The sequence below is a fragment of the Trifolium pratense genome, linkage group LG3 (genome assembly GCF_020283565.1).
Source record: "Trifolium pratense cultivar HEN17-A07 linkage group LG3, ARS_RC_1.1, whole genome shotgun sequence".
Taxonomy (NCBI): Eukaryota; Viridiplantae; Streptophyta; class Magnoliopsida; order Fabales; family Fabaceae; genus Trifolium; species Trifolium pratense.
Window position 1 is genome coordinate 11,706,972 of NC_060061.1, and position 21,122 is coordinate 11,728,093.

The 21,122-nt window shown below is 34.9% G+C and overlaps 3 protein-coding genes and 1 long non-coding RNA gene across 6 annotated transcripts; 2 read left to right on the forward strand and 2 right to left on the reverse strand.

Moving 5' to 3' along the window:
- The first annotated feature begins 273 nt into the window (after window positions 1-273).
- On the forward strand, window positions 274-5,489 carry LOC123914288 (lipoxygenase 6, chloroplastic). Its single transcript, XM_045965389.1, has 9 exons — window positions 274-982; window positions 1,292-1,569; window positions 1,842-2,085; window positions 2,204-2,536; window positions 2,907-2,992; window positions 3,066-3,173; window positions 3,276-3,577; window positions 3,688-3,954; window positions 4,446-5,489. Exons 1-9 carry the CDS (start codon window positions 616-618, stop codon window positions 5,203-5,205), a joined length of 2,745 nt encoding a protein of 914 aa, XP_045821345.1. The 5' UTR covers window positions 274-615; the 3' UTR covers window positions 5,206-5,489.
- A 1,964-nt stretch (window positions 5,490-7,453) lies between these two features.
- Window positions 7,454-11,426, forward strand: LOC123914291. 2 transcript variants are annotated; one of them, XM_045965394.1, is made up of 5 exons: window positions 7,457-8,111; window positions 9,234-9,665; window positions 9,841-10,147; window positions 10,601-10,778; window positions 10,862-11,426. In XM_045965394.1, exons 1-4 carry the CDS (start codon window positions 7,647-7,649, stop codon window positions 10,732-10,734), a joined length of 1,338 nt encoding a protein of 445 aa, XP_045821350.1. In that variant the 5' UTR covers window positions 7,457-7,646; the 3' UTR covers window positions 10,735-10,778; window positions 10,862-11,426. The 2 variants fall into 2 exon arrangements, with proteins under 2 accessions (XP_045821349.1, XP_045821350.1); XM_045965393.1 differs by having other exon boundaries at window positions 7,454-8,111; window positions 10,601-11,426.
- Window positions 11,427-13,428: 2,002 nt separating this feature from the next.
- LOC123914292 lies at window positions 13,429-15,466 on the reverse strand. The gene is made up of 3 exons (XR_006811790.1): window positions 15,356-15,466; window positions 14,783-14,865; window positions 13,429-13,797 (listed from the first exon to the last, which is right to left on the reverse strand). It is a non-coding gene; the product is annotated as an uncharacterized LOC123914292 (long non-coding RNA).
- Window positions 15,467-16,065: 599 nt separating this feature from the next.
- On the reverse strand, window positions 16,066-20,253 carry LOC123914289 (cyclin-dependent kinase G-2). 2 transcript variants are annotated; one of them, XM_045965390.1, is made up of 6 exons: window positions 18,072-20,253; window positions 17,457-17,592; window positions 17,234-17,322; window positions 16,935-17,046; window positions 16,750-16,856; window positions 16,066-16,565 (listed from the first exon to the last, which is right to left on the reverse strand). In XM_045965390.1, the coding sequence occupies exons 1-6, from the start codon at window positions 19,772-19,774 to the stop codon at window positions 16,466-16,468; spliced, it is 2,247 nt and encodes a 748-aa protein (XP_045821346.1). In that variant the 5' UTR covers window positions 19,775-20,253; the 3' UTR covers window positions 16,066-16,465. The 2 variants fall into 2 exon arrangements, 1 of the variants encoding a protein (XP_045821346.1); XR_006811789.1 differs by lacking the exon at window positions 16,066-16,565 and adding an exon at window positions 17,131-17,152 and having other exon boundaries at window positions 16,838-16,856; window positions 18,072-20,221.
- Between the last annotated feature and the right edge of the window lie 869 nt (window positions 20,254-21,122).

Consider the following 21,122-nt stretch of genomic DNA (forward strand, 5'->3'; position numbering starts at 1 on the left):
GATGTGTCTTAATAAAATGATTAGTTGTATTAATAAGGGTGATTAAGTAACTTAGTCGCATCCGACAACAACAAAAAAGATTTCATCCCCTTAAAATAAATAAAAATTCAAACTTCGACGTATATTTGCAATTTTCTTTTAAAAATATGGGTCAGGCTAACATGAATACATGTTAAGGATATTTTAAATAGTATTTATGTCTTGAACAAATCAATTGTTGACTTCTAAAGATATGAAATGCATACAAAATTACTATCTATAGTATACTAACAAATGCCTAAAGGACACATGTTAATTTTTCCCTAAAAATATACTTCCTCCAATCACTATTATAAACAAAAAAATGACCTTTTAAGTTCATTGAAAAGGCCAATAAACTTAGAAAAATGATTTTTTGCTTATAACAATGACAGAAGAGTAAGTAAAGGCATTATGTGAATATAAATATGTGAATTGAAAAAATATAAATAAATAAACATGCTAGCTAGTAGCTACTATCTGATTTTCCCAACGACGTCGTTTAAGCAGCATTTGTTATGTACTATGTACTATAGTGCGTAGATAGAGTTTACACTACACTCTGTTTCTGTTAGAAGTCACTGCGCGCCATTGACAATGTTTGCAGTGAAGTCTAATCCATTGCTCGTCCGATCTCCGATAGTGTTCTCCGATAAGAAGCATCGGAGAAACATTTCACGGTCATCTGGACGGCAGAGTGTTCAGATTCAAGCAGTGATCAGTAGCGGGGACAGTAAAACTGCAACATCTCCGTTGGACAGTAAAGAGACTAACGGCTTGGTAGTACAACATGGTTCTGGTTCAAGTGATGGTAGCAACAACGGCGAAGTGTTAGAGGTGAAGGCGGTGGTTACGATAAGGAAGAAGATGAAGAGTAACATTGTTGAAGATCAGTTGGAGTATTTCATCAATGGTGCTGGTCAGGGGATACAAATTCAGCTTGTCAGTGAACAAATTGACCCTGGTTTGTTTCATTTTCATCCTTATATTATTATTATTTCTATATAAAGAAAAATCTTCAGCATAGATCAATCGAGAAAAACGGCGAAATCCAAACTATTGGTAGATTTTATTTGCAATCTCAAAACCATAATTTATACAAATACTTTCTTGATTCTCAAATGTAAGAAAAAATATCAATATTTAGTGATCTCACTTCTTAGTGAGGCAAAAAAAAAAAACAGAACTATAAAATTCATCATACTTTTTTTTATTTTTAACAAGACAAAACTGATTATACTTGATTTTGTTGTTTTGTTTGTTACATTTTCAGTTACTAATAATGGAAAAAGGGTGGAATCATATGTAAGAGGTTGGCTACCGAAGCCGTCAAACGTTCCATATGTTGTGGAATACTCTGCTGATTTCACAGTGCCAACTGACTTTGGATCCCCTGCTGCTATTCTCATTACCAATCTTCGGCCAAAGGAGTTCCACTTGCTGGAAATCATCCTTCACGGCTTTGCTGAAGGACCCGTTTTCTTTCCAGCTAACACATGGATTCATTCGCATAACGATAACCCTCAAAGTAGAATCATATTCAAGAACCAAGTAAGTAGTCTGATAAATCTACCATTGAGTCATTAATTCCTATGAAGCACTTACACAGACACCAGACACAACGTAGATACCACAGTAATAATTTGAGAAAATAAAAGTGATTAAATGTAACAACTAACAACATGTATGTCAGTGTCGGTATATGATACTGGCACGTGTCAGATACCTAACACGCTTTCAATCTGAAATATCGATGCTATATAGCATTTTTCTCGTCCTTCATACAAACTTAACTTATCATGTTGTTTGCATGGATTTGATAGGCATATTTACCATCACAAACACCACCAGGTATCAAAGATCTTCGACTCGAGGACTTGCTAAGCATAAGGGGTAGTGGTACTCACCAAGAAAAGGAAAGAAAATCACATGAAAGAATCTATGATTATGCTCCCTACAATGATTTAGGCAATCCTAATAAAGAAGAACTTGTTAGACCAGTCCTTGGAGATCCCGAGAGACCTTATCCTCGCCGCTGCAGAACTGGAAGACCTCCAACTCGCTCCGGTAGAGTTCATATCTTTTCTTACTTCTTTGTAGTGCCATGTTGAATTTTCGTGTATTGGATTAAATAGCATATATCTAATGAAGTGTGCAACATGTATTTTTTGGTGCAATAAATTAGATCCAATGACTGAGACTAGAATTGAAAAGCCACATCCTGTTTATGTGCCGCGAGATGAAACTTTTGAAGAAATCAAACAGGCTACATTTTCTGCTGGAAGATTGAAAGCTGTGTTACACAATCTTATACCCACAATTTCCGCCAGTCTGTCCCGTTCAGACATTCCTTTCAAGTGTTTCTCAGAAATTGACAAGCTTTATATTGATGGTGTTAGTTTGATAGATGAAGAGAATAAAGGGTTAGTGGATAGTCTCTTGGTGGGAAAAGTTATGAAACAGGTCCTCAGTTCTGGAAAACGGTTGTTGAAGTATGAACTCCCAGCTATTGTAAAAGGTATGAAACCTCTACGTTTGCTTTCGACATTAATTCCTAGGCAAACGTGTTATAATACGTGCTTTAGTTCTGCAGTGACAAAAATTGAGTTGAATGTAAAATAACTATAACGTTTGTATATCTATATGTAAAAGTGAATTGAATAATCTATTCGAGTCTAGATTCTAGAATCAATTGTAGATGCAAAAGCGACAAACTTTATTTTCAAGTTAGACTTAAATATGTCAAAACATGAAATCAAACATATTAAGACCCCATCATCAGTCACAATTTTTTACTGCACCACGCTTTTAAACCTTGAGCGCAAAATAACCTTGTATTTATCGAAACCACATTCATTGAACAAACTAATCCTTTTGCATTATTCCAGGAGATAAATTTGCATGGTTGCGGGACAACGAATTTGCAAGGCAGGCCTTAGCTGGAGTAAATCCAGTGAATATTGAGCTATTGAAGGTAGTTTTCATTTATTTATTTTTCATACCTATTATTAGGCAGTTGCTTGAGTATCAATTTGTTGTCTTTGCAGGAGTTTCCAATCTGCAGCAAACTAGATCCAACTGTCTATGGCCCTCCTGAATCAGCATTAACAAAGGAACTGCTGGAGCAAGAACTTGGTGGAATGAGCTTGGAAAAGGTTTGATCCATGTTTTGTTTTTTGTTTTATTGTTGCTTGATCTGTTTATCTTACAGAAACTCACTATCCCTACGTGCAATCAATTACTTTTTACACTGACAGGCCTTGGAGGAAAAGAGACTATTTATTATTGATTACCATGACACACTTTTGCCATTCATCAAGAAGATGAACTCTTTACCTGAGAGGAAAGCTTATGCCTCCCGGACAATTCTCTTCATTACAAAGACCGGTATTCTACGTCCTATAGCTATTGAGCTTTCACTTCCTCAAACACCTTCTTCGCCACAAAATAAAAGAGTTTACACACAAGGCCATGATGCCACAACAGACTGGATTTGGAAGTTAGCAAAAGCTCATGTTTGCTCAAATGATGCTGGAATCCATCAACTAGTAAATCATTGGTAAGATAATTGGTTTTTTAGCAAATTCAGTTGCAACCGGTCAAAAGAATTGGTGAATTTTATCACATTTTGCTTTGAGTAAAGATACAGTGGAAATATGTAATATGCAGGTTAAGGACTCATGCATGCATGGAGCCATATATTATTGCTAGTCATAGACAGTTAAGCCCAATGCATCCCATTTACAAGTTGCTACATCCTCATATGCGCTATACAATGGAAATTAATGCACTTGCTCGACAAAATTTAATAAATGGAGGGGGCATAATTGAAGCATCATTTAGTCCTGGAAAATATGCCATGGAGCTTAGTTCAGCAGCTTACAAGAACATGTGGAGATTTGATATGGAGTCTCTCCCAGCAGATCTTATTCGGAGGTAATTCTGATGTCATGCTTCAAAATCCAGCTTTCATACAGTTGCTCGATATCTCTTTTGTCTCTTAACTAATTATTACTACCCTCGTTCCCAAATATAGGACCATGTTGAGTAAATCACATGAATTAAGAAAGTTCGTAGTAGTATAGTAGTGTTAAATTTTTTGTGAATTGATATTGTTTTCCAAGTTTACTCCTCAGGAGAGAGAATTAGTTTATGTTTCTATCATATGTTATTTATTACTAATTGCAGATAAAAAATGTAACTTAATTATGAGTATATTGGTAGAGAAAGAATTGATGCAGTTGTAAATATGAAAGAGATCTTATAAATAGAGACAAGTAAAAATATCAAGAGGTCCTATATTAAGAGACGAATGTAGTTTTTACCGGTAACATGGATTTTCTACCATTTGAAGTTCAACCTTTGTTCATAGGACATATATGCATATACTAGCAGTCTGTTAATACTATATGGAATGCACTTTCCAGGGGCATGGCAGTAGAAGACCCTTCAATGCCCTATGGTGTAAAACTTGTGATTGATGACTACCCTTATGCTGCAGATGGACTCCTAATCTGGTCTGCCATTAAAGAATGGGTAGAATCTTATGTTGAACACTTCTATTCCGAATCGAATTCAATCACATCCGACGTTGAGCTCCAAGAATGGTGGAGTGAAATCAAGTTTAAGGGTCACCATGACAAAAGTAATGAACCCTGGTGGCCTAAACTAGATATCAAAGAGGACCTATCTGGCATACTTACAACAATCATATGGATTGCTTCAGGTCAACATGCTGCTATAAACTTTGGACAATACCCTTTTGGAGGATATGTTCCAAACCGTCCTACCCTCATGAGAAAACTTATTCCTCAAGAAAATGATTCTGATTATGAAAAGTTTATTCGAAATCCTCAGCTTTTTTTCTTATCATCATTGCCTACTCAACTTCAAGCTACCAAAGTAATGGCTGTTCAAGACACATTGTCAACTCATTCGCCTGACGAAGAGTATTTGGGCCAAACGAATTATCTGCATAATCATTGGATCAATGATAATGAAATCCTGAAATTGTTTGGTAAATTTTCTGCTAGACTTGAAGAGATAGAAGAAATAATAAATGCAAGAAATAAGGATCCGAGTTTGAAAAGTAGAACTGGTGCAGGTGTTCCTCCTTATGAACTTTTGCTTCCTCTGTCAGGACCCGGTGTAACTGGTCGTGGAATCCCCAACAGCATATCAATATGATCGATTGATTGATCGATCAGTTTTGATTGTGTTGGCATCATCACTTGCTACATAGTATATTTGATCTGATACACAATTTTTGTGGACAAACTTCGTATGTGCAGTGCAGTGTAAGCATTATGATTTTATACATGGCCATAATTGATGAATATGTTTCTGCTGGCCTCCTATATGTATATTTTTCACAAGATCTAAAGATTCATACTTCAAACTTCAAAGTTGTGATTTGAAGCTGATTTGATAAAGTTTATATACGACAACAAGTTGTTGGATCTTTTATCAAACAACCGAGATCTTTGTACACTGTGACTATGAGCTTCTGTTGATTGCAAAAATCTGAATCTGAATTGAACATGAGCATTTGGCAGCAAGTTATTCACTGCTTGCATACAAAATAAATTGATAGTGTACTAAAACATGACCTAAACAAATTCCCAAAGTATACCTTATAATGTGAAACCATCTCACGTCCACTTGTAAGGTGAGGATTGTTTTTTACCGATTGGCCTGATAGCAAAAACTTGATAGAGTGTGGCCCAATAAATTTTGGAGGAGACTCTAATACCATCTTAAAATTTGAGTTGGATCTAACTAAACTCTAAAAAAAAAAACCGACTTGTAAGGTGAGAATTGTCTCCACTTATAAACTCATATTCAAATCATTTCACATCTGATGCGGATGTGAGATAATATCCTAGACAGACCACCTATAATTTATTTTTTGTATTCTTTAATCTTTAGGATATACACTACTATTTTGTATCTTGCTCAATGTTAATTAGATAGATTATTACAAACAAAGACATGTTAATGTACAACTTGGAATATACAAGTTCCATAAAATAAATAAAAACTTGGAATATAAAACGTGCAAACAATACCTGAATACCACACTTTCAAATTTCAGAGGTGTCCCGTGATAATACATGTCACCAAGCAAGCTTGTATTAGCCTTGTCAAAAGTCCTACATGTCATTTTCGTTGGTTTGATTAGGGAGCAAGCAGGACCACTTTTCATGTTGTTGCAACAAAATGTAAGCTCACACAAGATCCGTTGCCTCAGGAATGAAAGATAGTTATAATTTCAAACATTTTGGCCAACTCAATTACCATCAAACATTAATTTAATTTGAAAAACCGGTCAAAAAATTTATTGTTAAATAACAATCGTTATGAGCCCTCTTTTCTAATAGAATTTTATTCAAAGTAAATATTTAAGATTTGAATTATTTCCTTCACATTTTCTCTTCGTTTCTCTCATTATTCCATGTCTCTCTTAATCTTACTCTCTTTTGATTATTTATATTTTTTAGTGAAGACGGAGAGATGGAATGAAAAACTTGTGCAAAAGTAATTTTTGTCGACTTTCTTACGAAAAGGTGCTATAATATATAGATCTTCTACTACGGAACTTCTTTTGTGCATTGTCATATTGTCATCTCAACTATTGATCTCTCTTCATGACAGTTTTTTTGTTTTAAATGTTTCTCTTTAAAATCAATCAACCTTAAATTACGAGCATGATAAATGACAGAATATATTGAGCAGGAGTTGATCTTTATCCACTAATGACAAACATTGTTGTCATCCTTGATTGCTCTAGTAACATATCTATTATTCTATCCGATATCATGAGTTTCTTTATTCATTTTTAGTTCATCCCTCAAGCCTTGTTGGAACTAAATATGTGGCAAATTCTAAACTTTTAAACATTGCTACATGTTTAAACCAAATAACCTTGATTAAGCTAGAAAAAAGACATGCATAATTGTTTTCTTAGATTTGTTTTTTCCCTTTTGTGACAAAATGAATCATTTTGATTTGACTTCAAGTCTTCAACTATTGAATTGAGATCCAAAACTAATCAATGTGTACGGTGGTCTCCAAATCTGCCAAAAATAGGAATAGAGTCAAGGTTCTCACACCTCACATGAATCAGATTTCATTTTCAGGATTCAAATTTAGTACTATAATTTGTTTTCCGTGTTTTATTTTAATGAAAATACTGAACACTTTTTAAGGAATTAAATATAGTAATATGGTCTTGATAATTGTGAAGTCAATTTCTAAAAAATTTAAAAAATATTATTTTCAATTTGAAAGTTTTTTTTTTGATTTCCTAAACCAATACTCTGAGCTACCGGTTAGCATGACCTTTATTTTAATTAAATTAAATTAAAAAGCTATTCTTTCCCTTTCTACGGGCAATGTCAGTTGAATTAAAATAAGAAATCTTATGACAGGAAACAGTATTGCATTCCCCAAAAGGAAAGGAAAGGGACAATAAATGCCCAATTTCCTACTCCACCAACTTTCAAACTAATTCTGCTTCATTATTCAGCAATCTCAATACCAAAATGGAAAATAATCACTTCAATATTCCCATTCATATACATAGATAGATCATAGATATCAAAAAATAAAAAAATATAAATACGAAAATGACGAATCTCCAAATACGAACAGAAGAACCAAACACCGAAGCAACAGAAACCCCTCTTCTAACTTCAAATCACGAACACGAACCAGAAACTAACAACAAAAACGACGAAACCGACGATACCGAAGTTGATAAGAGTCTAGCGCGATTAGAATTATTCTTACACATCTTAGGGTTTAATCCACGTTCAATTCTATACTCAATAATTTGTTGGACAGTTTTCTTCATTTTAGGAGTGGCGGTTCCATTGGTGGCGCTATGGATGTGCGATTGTTTAGAGTGCGAGAAGTACGAGTTACGCGGTTGCGAGATGGTGATTGTTACTTTTCAGGCGAGTCTTGCCGCTGTTTCTTTGCTCTGTATTTCGCACTGTTTGAGAAAATATGGACTTCGGAGGTTTCTGTTCGTTGACCGTTATACTGGACACGTTGCTTGTTTTCATCGTGATTATGTTAATCAGATTTCGGTAAGTTAATCATATCATTTGCCACGTTAATACAATTTTTTGTTTTGTAGCTTCAAATGTGCAATGTTTGTGAAATTGAAATGTGTTTGTTATTTGACTTTTTTTTAGGGTTCAACTTAGCATTACTATATATTTTTATTTTTTTTCTTTTGATTTGGATTTACTGCATTTAGAAACACACTTACACACGCATTAATTGATCTGGGTCATCGATGATTGGTCGGCTCACATTACACCTCATCAAAATATTTTAAGTAGTAACCAATCTTTAGTTTGTTCGGTGGTAATTGACGGTGATTGGCACTGAACTTGGTAGGGGGTTCAATCCCCGCAACTGCGATCGAGAGGGGGCTGGAACCACTTCATGCCAGAACTAATCCCCGAACTAGATTAAACTGGTGGTGAAAGCAAAAAAAAATAAAATGTATTTGCTGTTGATTTTAGATCGGACGACTAAAATAAGTAACTATGTGATGCATTTACTATGTGAAATTGATATTCTATTTCTTCTCCTTTATTCCTTATTTTTATTTTTATAAAATTTGGCTTCGATTTTATTTTTGATCGATGTAGTTTTGAGAATGTGTGATTTTGATCCATGCATTTCAATTGTCTAAATCAAGTTGCTTATAAAAACAAATTGTCTAAATCAAGTCTCAAGTCTGAATTTTAATCAACACATTCTATTTAGGATTCAGCTCCTCTAAAGTTAGCAGCTAGCTTTTGAAGGTGAAGTGAATCAGCTATTGATATTATCTGCACATTTATGACAAATCATAGATAGTTGAAATATCATTACTTATTTTCTCACTTTACTAATTAGTAACTATTTACTACTACTTGTCTTCAAAAAAAAAAAAAAAACTATTTACTACTACTTTAAAGGAGTCAAATCCATCTGTTAGTAATTCAGCAGAACATTAGTTTTAGTGTTTACTTGATTAGGATAGTATAGGCCAAAGGGACTTATTTAAGCAACTTAAACTATGGTAACCACAAAAGTACAATTAAGTCAAAAGAAAGATAAGCCTGTTATTTTTTCAAATCATTCCCTTTTCAATTTTGTGAACTTGTTTACAAATTACAAATGAAAATTTAACTGTCCTCCCTCTGAATTCATAGGGATCTTTGCGTCTGTTCCTTCTGTGGGTATTGCCGTGTTTCTTTCTGAAGACAGTGCGAGAAATCATTCGCATTTCACATATACAACATAGGTCATGGGGGTTCTCGATTGCTATTTTTATAGCTTTGATTTTATCTTGGACATATGTTAGTGCAATCTCTCTGTCAGCCTGCGTTATGTTTCACTTGGTCTGTAATTTGCAAGTCATCCACTTTGATGATTATGGGAAGCTTTTGGAAAGAGAGAGTGACGTGTTGGTGTTTTTGGAGGAGCACATGCGGTTGCGTTATCATCTTTCCAAGATAAGTCATAGGTTCAGAATCTATCTTCTTTTGGAATTCTTGGTTGTCACTGTTAGCCAAGTCGTGACTCTGTTGCAGATCACAGGATATCGTGACATGATTACCATGGTAAACGGTGGAGATTTTGCTGTAAGTTCAACTCTATGTTCAAAGTGTTTATGCATTTATATTGAAAGAATTGCTTCCTTTTAATTCATACAAAAGCTATGAAGCTCTTAAGCAGCATTCTGTGTTCATACTCATACAAAGCTTTTTCAATGTACATAGTTTGAATGTTCCATTTTTTGTATCTATTTTCTTCTAGGTATCCACACTTGTTCAGGTGGTCGGCATCATTATGTGTCTTCACGCAGCAACAAGAATTTCTCATAGAGCTCAAAATGTTGTTGCGCTTGCAAGTCGGTGGCATGCAATAGCAACATGTGCATCTTCTGATAATTCACAAATGAGAAGTTCAGCGAGTGCAGGAAGCCTTGAGGTTGCAAACCATTTAAACTCAATACATATAGACTATTCTGAAAGTGATCTGGAGTCATTGGATTTCGGAGGATTGGCTGTAAATACCCAGTTGGTTTCTTATATGTCCTCGCATCACAAGAGGCAAGCTTTTGGTACGTAAATAAACCACCTTCTGTCTGAAAAACCTGTGAATTTTACAAGTTCTTCTAATTAATGGCAAAAATATAGATTGTCAATTAAGTATTGCCATTTCACTGCTGGTAGTAAGTTTTTTTACATTTTTCAACACTTACTGACTATGCAGAGAAGTGGAAAAACAATTATTGTATAATTTCAAGCTACTTAAAAGGCACAAAGAATTACATGTAGTGGAAACAGTTTTTATACATTTTTTATTTTTTCCACTTACTGCCCTCTCATTTGTGACTTTATTTACTACTCCCTCTGGTCCTAATTATAAGAAAATATTCACTTAATTGACAATCTATATTAGATGTATGCAGGAACTGAGGTTGTGCTAAATCACATGAAACACTTGAACTGAGGTTGTTAGCATTAGATGTATGCAGGAATCTCATCCTTATTGATTTCTTTTGAATATGCAGTGATGTATTTGCAGTCAAATCCAGGAGGGATCACTATATTTGGATGGACAGTGGACCGGTCTCTAGTCAACACAATTTTCTTCCTTGAATTAAGTCTGGTTACCTTTGTCCTAGGTCAGACGCTGATGTCATGATAACGTTTAACCGCCAATACTGAGAAACCCTTCGAGTTACCAAGGTTACTAAATTTTATTGAAACCCTATTGTATATCCATAATTCTTCCTCATGACCAAGGGTACTGAATTTGGTAGCCGTGCCAGAATGTTACATGCATGCAGAGGTAGAAAGGATGCAACAAGTTGCCTTGTCAGTTGTGGACCTTAAGATTTCTGACATTGCGCTAAAGACATTTGGCTTCTTCCAACACAGATGTCTCCAAAATTCTGTCCAAGATTTTCATTCTTCTCATCAATGTACTTTATCTTCAATGATGATATGGTTTTTGGTTTCCACATGATCCAAGCACACAACTTGCCTTAAATGTGTACCAGCCTTCCAGTTTTTTACCTGCCAGGACGACAGTTCTGCAAAGCAGTCAGGATCGCAGCATTCTTCAAATCATACCTCACTATGCTGAAATTTCAACCTCTGGACATGTGTGAGCGTTCTCTTGTTAAATCCATAACTTATTGCTTTGGGGGAATTAGAAGTGAGAGCAAGAGTGCTATATATTTAATTGACAACATTGTAAACAAAAAAAAAATAACTAACTTTATATTCCCATATTTAAAATCATTTGTTGTGACATCTTGTTATGTTATATTTGATGAATGGTGATAAATCTTCCCATAGCAGTAGCACTATGGAACTATTTTTCTCAAAGAAGTAGAGTACTTGTTAATTGAATTGTAAATTGATTAGAGAATAATGATAACGTATTTTCATATAGTTCCTTAATGCGTCATAATCTGTTGATAATTAAAGAACTTGCCAACCAATGAAAATTTACTATAGCAAAATAAGTAAGACCCACAACGTGACTTAAATTTTATCTTGTTTTTACTTCTTTTTTTGGGGGTGAACAAAAGAGGGCAAAGCCCTAAAATTACGAAATTACTCGAATAAGAAAATCATAAGTTTCCTAAGGGGAGTTTTCAAAACTATTACATCGAAAGAACTCTAATTGAGACTAAAATTATCTTCAATTGTCTTCACACCATGTGTGCTTACAACAAACCTACCAATGCAAGTCTTAGTTCACATATTCGACAAATCAATTCGACAAATCAATTAGAAGCTTATAATCACTTTCAAGAATAAGATGAGTAAAACATTTAGTTTTTGCAAAATGCATTCCTATATACATGTCTCACATTTTAGCATGGAAGACATCACAATCTCCAATCTCATGCACAAATCCCATCAGGCAGCCAACGTCCATCTGAATCTCGAATAAGTCCACCACAACCCACGAGGTCCATTGACTCCTTATGAGCTCCATCATAATTGAGTTCAATCCAATCTTCTTAAGGTCACTTTCAAAAAATATATATATATATGATCTCTTGCTACCTATGTCAACCATTCGAACTAATCCCATAGGTATCAATCTTGTTTTTAGGTCAATTATATCATACTCCCTCAGTCACATTTTATAAGACCTACTTTGACTAAATGTACTATTTATATGTCTTGTTTTGACCGTATTTTTCAAAAAGCATATAAATGTAAATATTATCATATAAGATCTTGTTTGACTTGTTTCGATAAATATTTTCAAAATATCAAATTTTATAATGTTTACTAATAGACAATTAAAAATATTTGTGATCAAAATTATGTATTGACATACGTGCAATGATCAATGAGTTCTTATATTTCGAGATGGAGAGAGTATGTTACACAAGATAAATCTTACATTTATGGAAGATTATCTTCCTTGCGCTCATTAAACAAAACCTTTATTTATTTCACAAATGTCATCTTGAAAAACTGGTTGTGCTCTTCAATAGTATTTGCACCGGAAAGTGACCGCATCAAAAGTTTTTTAATGATTTTGTTACAAATATATTAAACTGTTTCTAGTAGTTGCAATGCATTGATAACTAACCACTTTTCTAAAAATGTTATATGACGTAAATAACAGATTGAAGGCTAACCAAGTCCTAACCTCCAAAAATGGCAAATGTGTATTATGACCTCAATCACACCTAACCTGTATAACCCGCCAAAATGACAAAGTAGACTATATAACTCAAGTACTCAACCACCAACCTGCCTAATCTGACCAACAATGCTATGCTAGTGTAGTGTGCTTAGCATTTATAATTTGATTCCCAACACTTTTACAGTTCAAGTTCAATATAGGTTACATTGCCTTTTTTTTTAATGGAAAATACTTTCAATCTATGCCTCGCAAACAGATGTCAAAAAAACATAAGCTGTTAACATTAAATAAATGAAAATCGACCAATATATGGAAACACCAATGCATGCCACAGATAAGCTTTAACATCTAATAGCATTTGACACCAGACAGACTTACAGCAAACAAAATTTTATTATATATTCTTTTAAAACCTCCATCTTAGATTTTTCTGATTTGCAAAATACACTGACAAGGTTATACCCTACTCAGCACTACCACTCATAGTTTAAGCAACAAATAGATGGTGAAGCACCATTTGAGGTTAAGGACTGCATGTGGTCCTTATGGGTGATACCCACACACATTCCTCCCTAATGCTTAAAATCGGTCATGAGAAGCACCATGAAGCAAGACAAAGAAAAACTTAAACGGCATTTTTCTCCACATCACAACCACTCATATTGTCCCACTTTCATATTCCTACGTAATAGCCAAATTCCATTTTAAGATATTCCTACGTAATAGCCAACACATTGCCACAAACCTTGTAGCAAGTAAAATTGATTGCATATTCACTAGTTGAGCATAATGGAACATGTCAAATACAAACTCTGAGATCCCGCATACTACATTTCATGTTTACTATGCAAACAGAGAAAGAGGGATTGGGAGGGGGTTGTTTTTTTAAAAACAAATCCACAGGTTATGCTTACTATATCGCCCATCAGAGGGGATGCTTTACATCTGTTAGTGACCCAAACTCCCAGCTGCGCAAATTAATAGAATCGTCAATTATGTGAGAATCATAGAGTTGCACCCAACTATTAGCACAAGCATGCAAGCAGAGCAGTTGGATCCAACTTATAAGTTGAATAAACAATCTCCCAGCTGTGCAAATTAATAGAATCATCAATTATGTGAGAATCATAGAGATGCACCCAACTATTGGCACAAGCATGCAAGTAGAGCAGTTGGATCCAACTTATAAGTTAAATAACAATCCCCAACCCTCGACAACAAGGTTGGGCAAATATTTTACTTTTGTTTATATTATGTGTAAAGCCAAATGAAGTGTGAACAAGGGAGAAACCCCCCCCCCACTTCAATAACAAACAGCAAAATAAAGGCAGCTGTATTTGTTGAATATTAGATTTCTATAATGTAGTAACAGATAATTAAAGCATCAAGAAAAAATATCATGGGTGATCATAAATAAATAAAAATATTAATTCTGATAAGAACAAGTTTTCATTAGAGATAAACACTCAACTTTCAAAACAATTAATTTTCACCATCGGACCAGAGAAGACATAGTTTATGACCAGACTTGACAGCATATTTTAACATCAGACAAGAAACGAACCCCATAAAGTTAAAGTATTAGACAAATCGAGACAGTTAGTTTACCATCGGAATTCATAACATAGAACCGAAAATTTTGATGTCGTGTAGCAAGCGCACAGAAGTCAGGAAACCTTGTGACATTTGAAGCATGATAGAAATTGTTCAGTGAACATGGATTTTACAACAGCAAAGCTACATATTACCTACTCTAATGTTTGCTGAGGGGAAATTTCACAACTATCACTCTTAGGGAAGATGAGTTTCCCAACAACAATGTTACAGCCTTGCTATGGAAGATGCTTTGAAGATACACTATACAGTGAATTTGACAGAACATTCGTTTAATGAAGAATTACTGTAAATGTCATAAACCACAACATACCCCATTATAGAAAAGGCGAAGGACTATATATGAATTAAAACAGCATACAACATGAATACAACAAAAGCAAACAATTCTGATCTAATATTCCATGGAGATGCAAGTGGTATGAAAACTCAATATGACAAACCAAGATTTGCATTGTACCTCTAGAGAGCCTGAAGGTCGACTAATTGAACTCCTATACTTTAGGATATCGTGGTATCCTCCTCAACCTGCTTGCTTTGATACTGCAGTGACATTTGCAGACAAATGTCATAAAAGAATTCTTATCCTTGTTCAAAGCTTCAATCTTCAGACGGTGAATACACATGAACATGAATAAGAGAACTTCTTTGCTTCCTTTTAACTAAGCATTAAAGAATTTGTTATTACTCTTAGATTCTACAAAAAGCTAGAGGGAACAAGCTGAAAATTAGTTGTACATTTTTTTCTCATAAGTGGAATGCTATTGAAACAATGGAACACAAGGTTAAAAAAATAGTATTAAATAAGAACCCAGAAAATAGTAAGAAAATACAATGTAAAAAACTATTTCATTGACAACTTGGCCTCAACATGATCAGCATTCAAAAAATTTGGTAGTTTAATACAGACAGCAGCTTAAAACTGTCTCTCAAGAGCACAAAAATGTTTTCAAACACCATTGTCACAAACATTACAAATTATTTGAGAAGGAATTTCAAACCAGCAAGTACAGAGAAGAAAGAGAAGAGACACCTTTCACACAAGCTTTGGTTACTGACACAAGAGAAGCACTAGGGGAAAAATCTTCTAATGTGTGCATAATTTTATACCATAAAAATAATTGAAATTCTTCTGGGTAAGGCAACTCACTTGTTCAACAATAACCTACTATACCAAATAAATTGCTTCCTGTCCAATTGGAAGAGAAAAAAAGTGAATTTTCTAAAGGAGGTAGTCAACACAAAAAAGAGACTGCTGACACTTAAAATCCGAACAAGCAATGATTAATTTTAAATAAATTTGCCAGGTTAACAATGAAATATTACATCGTACATTATGCATCCCACAAAACTACGTTCACATAAATACTTAATGTAATTGTTGACATCCAAATAGAACAATAATTTGTGCGAGCAGCATTTATGAAGAAATACACACAAGATTTTAACCCCCATCCCAAAAAAAGACTCATCAATAAATATCAAAAGTCTCTCTTCTAGCAGGGTAAGTGGGTAACACTTCAGCTTCTGGGCATTATCTCTCTTCTATCACACAGAAACATATTTGATATCTTCATTCCTTAATATCCAAGATATCATAGGAATGCATTACCTTTCATGCCTAATAAATCCCTGACATTTTCTCCAATGAAATGCACAGAAGGCCCTCTTCCACTTCACACCAGCCATCTCTTGCATACACAATGTGAATATTAAAAAAAAAGGAGAGAAATAACTGATAGCTGCTAGAAAATCCATATTGCTTTAATACTCAAAACCAGATAAAATTTGTTTACAATATGTCAATGAAATGAAAATATGTTACATACACAAGATTCAACAGACACTGACTTCCTAATTTGAGAAGGTTATGCCACACCTTGGGCAGCAAAGTGTCACAGATGTATTTCTATAAGATGACCAAGCGTGAAGAATGTTAACCTGAAAGAAATCTGGTTCCAGGAGGTAAAAAAATACATCTTTGCTCAAACCAACAAGTCCCTGCTAAAAAACAGCACGAGTGATCGTCTAACAAACAAAGCTTGCAACTTCCGTTCAGTGCATACCCTCACCTCATCAATGCAAACATTCAGTGTGCCATGTTAGAATGATTATTGAGACATAGGTTTAAATAGCTCCAATCTTAACCAAATATTCCGCCAGTCCCCAATTCACCCTGCTGCAACTCCTTCCGTCGCTGCTCCTCTAAAGGGTCTGGACTCTTGTACACTCTCCGCATCCTCCTGTTAAAATCACGAATCTTGTTAAATAAACAATGTTGACTAATGTTATAAAGACTCAGCAGATATTTACAGTGGCTGCCAACATCCTGCCACAGCTGTCCCTTTCTATCTACCTTGGGACAAGATATTTAAAGTTTTTCTTAAACAAATAGGTCCAGTAGTAGAGTCCCAGTAGATTAAATACCTGTCCTGAGCATGCTGGGCAGGAAATGTAGGCATGAATTCTTTGCTCTTGGGAAGAGGAACTTCACGGAACCATTCATGATTGAGAGCAGCTTCAGCCGTGATCCTCTGCATAAAATAGTAGACGTTATTTTTAGTACTTAACAGAGAAAGAATTATAATTCATGAAGCTCAAGTGACATTTACCTTTTCAGGGTCATAAGTTAGAAGCTTGTTCAACAAATCAAATCCAGAATCAGAAAGAACTGGAGATCCAGTGAATGATGTGGCAGGAAACTTTTTACGCAGAAGATTATACCTGAAAGGAACATTTTGGTTGTTAATAGAAATTACAGAAGTTGTGTAACAGTACAAGTCACCAAGGGAGGCCAGATAGTCAGACCAAACCACCCAAAGTTGGAAGCCTGGGAAAACAGTGGCAGAAAAATAAGAACAGTGTAATTAAACAGTTAATGTCATTAATAAAGGATATCATGAGTACTTACTGGTGCTTGACAAAATTGACCTTGACTCCGGGTAATTTTGAGAAGCCCGGCCAAATTGTTTCATTTGGAGTGCCAAGTATCCTGAAAATCTGCAATTAAAGTAACAGGCATCAATATAGCACCAATCATTGTAATAAGTGGTTAGGCACAAGACAACAAAACTTAAAACAAAGAGAAAAATGAGAGCATACGTTCTACCAAATAATTGACAGTTGGCATATACCTTGTCAAGTTGATCAAATTCCGTTTTTCCATTGAACAGCGGTTCCTTAGACAATAGCTCAGCCATTATACAACCAAGAGACCACATATCAATAGCTGTTGAGTACTGTTTTGCCCCCAAAAGAAGTTCAGGTGCCCTGAGAAACAGACAGACAACCATCAGGTAAATGATCTCTTATTTCTGCAACAGAATGCAGAAAAAAATGTGTTAAAAAACATAAGTGAAAGCAAGTGCAATTAATTAAAGTAGCAACACAGTGCAATGTAAAATTAACAGAGGAACTGATAGGTATATTTATTGAACACATTGCCGCAGAAAAAAAGGAAGGGTAAGTATGTAAGCATTGTACTAATGTCAAAGAATAGGGTAAGTAATAGCAGCATCATTAATATTTGGTTATTAATTGTTATTATTCCAGAATAACTACAAAGGAAGAGTGAGTTTTATTCAATGCATCAGGCATGACCGCAGTTATCAAATTCACAACGCAAGTAAACAATCAAACTACACTCTGAATGATGCGATATTAATTAGTCCAATATATGTAATAGATTATATATATAGATATATACAAAGATAGATAGACACATGTTGCAATAATTGAATAAAGCTCACCTGTACCAAAGAGTAACCACCAGGTGAGTATATGGTTTCAAAGGACTCCCATATTGACGAGCCAACCCAAAATCACAAATTTTTAGCTCACCCCTGTTATTTAAAAGCAGATTTGAAGTCTTCAAATCCCTATGAAGCACCCAGTTGTCATGAAGATACTTCACACCTTCTAAAAGCTGGATCATTAAGCACTTCACTTCACTTTGGCTAAATGGTTGCTTCATTGACTCCATTAATCCTTTAAGATCATGTTCCATGTATTCCATAACCATGAAAATACTATCAAGGCTACTTCCAACCACTACTTCCTTGACATCAACTATGTATGGGTGGTGAAAAGAAAGAAGAATGTTTATTTCCCTAAGAGAAGTCAGCGGGAAGCCTTCTTTTTCCTTCTCCATCTTGACCTTCTTTAATGCTACAACTTCCCCGGTCTTCTTATCTTTTGCCCTATATACAACACCGTACGTTCCTTCATCTATCTTGTTAAGTCTCTCAAACTCATCAACACTTCTACAACCCTGAAGCATGTTGACCGTTCTTTGAGGTTGAGCTGGTGGTTCTGGAGTCTCCGGCCTATCCTCATCATCTTCAGATTCCGTATCTGAGTGACTATTACTGGTGTCACTTTTCATACCTCGAACATCAATGTCCATATAGTCATCCTTTTCTGATTCAATACCAGGATGTCCATCGGCACTGGACGTTCTACCATGGATAACACTTCTTTCTTCCGAATCAGATGATCTGGCTCTAGCTCCTTCAAAACCACCTATTTTAGAATCATCGGGGCTCAATAACTTGTTCCTCACTCTAGTCTCCAACAACTCAGGAGTTGGCCTCTTCTTCCTTTTGGGCATTTCTTCATCATTGAGAATTTCACCCTCATCAACAGGAGAGTTATCTCCAGCTGCCCATCGTGAAGATGATATATTACGAGTTGGAACATAATCTTCACCTTCTGGCTGCTCAGCTTCCTGATCACTACCCCAAGTCTGTTTCGGTGACAAGGACAGCAATCCGGAAGGAGAGGGAACGGTAACCTTAGCTACAGTGGGCAACTCAAGATCCCTAGTTTCTCTGTTTCTGACAGCACGTGCTTGAACCTCACTGTGAGAAACAGCCGGTGACAAAACAGACGATTTTGACAGCTGAGGCAGAGGAGGAAGAGCAGCCACTGGTGTCGTCAAGACCCTAACCTTTGATGACCCCTTCACTTCCTTGTCATCCTGATCCCACACTATGGGCGAAAATTTCCTTTTCTTCTCCTGTGGTGCAGGGGAGCGAGACCTGTTTCCTTCAAGCACAGCAACCTCACAATCTTTCACCACAGATTCAGATTCAACAGCACCATCAGACCCACTCTCACTGGAAAGCTCACCAGGCTCTCTATCAACTGTCTTAACAGTAAAACCACACCGACGAGGTCCAAGGCTGCCACTACTGCCAGAATCACTCCTGCTGGAAGATGATCTGTAACTTCCATTAGTAACAGCATCTCCCTCCCTAACATCCCTCTGCCTCGTCCTAATCCTATCCCTCTCCCTCGAATTTCTCCCCCCACTCCTCACACCATCATGACCACCATTCCTAACCGGATCATGCTCTTTTGAATTTGAAAACCCGCGTCTAGTAACTTCCAAATTGGACTCGTGATCCTTAAACTCATTTTCGTGGTAACTTCCATGTCTACCAGCAGCCATAAATCTATCTATCTAAATCAATAAATTCTAAAGAAAAACCCTAATCCCTAAATCACAATAAACTTTTTTTTTGTTATATTTTACCAGAACCCTAAACCCAAAACACAAAAATTCACCAAAATTGAATAACAAAAGTCAAATTCGATGACAATTGGAAACCAGGACACCCTAAATTAGGAAGATAATGATTGAATTTGAATCGAAACCCTAAAAATTAAGAGAAAAGTGGAAGAACAATAGAAGGATTGAAAAAGCTTACCGATGATAAAATTGGATATTGAAAGGGAAATTGCGAAAAGGACAGAGACAAAGCGCAATCGAAAAAGCTATGCGATGCAATAGCGATATCGAAGCTTCTTTGAAGAGAAAGACGAAAAGGAACGAACGAGGCGAGAAAAGAAGAAAAGAAAAATATCGCGAAAGAGTACTGTTTCCGAATTTACGATTAATACGGTCCACTTATATATATTGGAAGTTTAGCCCTACATTAATCTTATATTCTTACATAGGTTTCCCTAAAAAATAAAAACATTGTGGAAAAATATAGGTCAGATCAAGGGTGATTGTTAGATTTTTGTCAAAAAAAGAAAACAATGATTGTTAGATATTGTCAAAAAAAAAAAGTGTCAAATTTTTTTTTTGAAGGAAAGTGTCAAATTATTTTTTGTAACTTGTGCATTTTTATTTTTTAGCATTAAATCTTTTATATTATAAGCTTGTATACACAAGCAAACTCTAAACCCTAATTTGTTTTCCCTGTTTTTCCTCCATTTTATCTTGCAATTTTTATTAAAAAATAATACAATTTTGTTTTGACTAGGATTCGAACACGCAACCTTTCAATGCAAGGCAATATTTTCAACCACTATGGCAAGTATACCAATTGTGATTAAAATTATGTACAATAATTGATAAGCACCATCAATTTTAAAAGTATATCATATCAAAATTATTGTTGACTATATTATTCATCACAAAATATTTTTATGTCTTTCTTGATCAATGATTTTTTTTCTACCGGCTCATATATTTATAAAATAATTATCATGTGAGATTTAGAAAGTTATTATCACGTGTGATTTGGAAAGTTATATATATATATATATATATATATTCTCATACTATAACACTTTCAACAATATTGCAATCTATTAAAAAAAAACATCTTTCACATTTCAATGTCTCATGTAACCTTGCTTATATCACTTTTTAAATTATTTATTATGCAGTTTATTAAATTGCAGTTTTTTAAAATTGGAAAAAGAATTTTGTCAAAAAAAAATGGAAAAAGAATTGATATTTGTTATAAATACCCTTTATTTTTACGTTAATGTATCCAAACATAAAT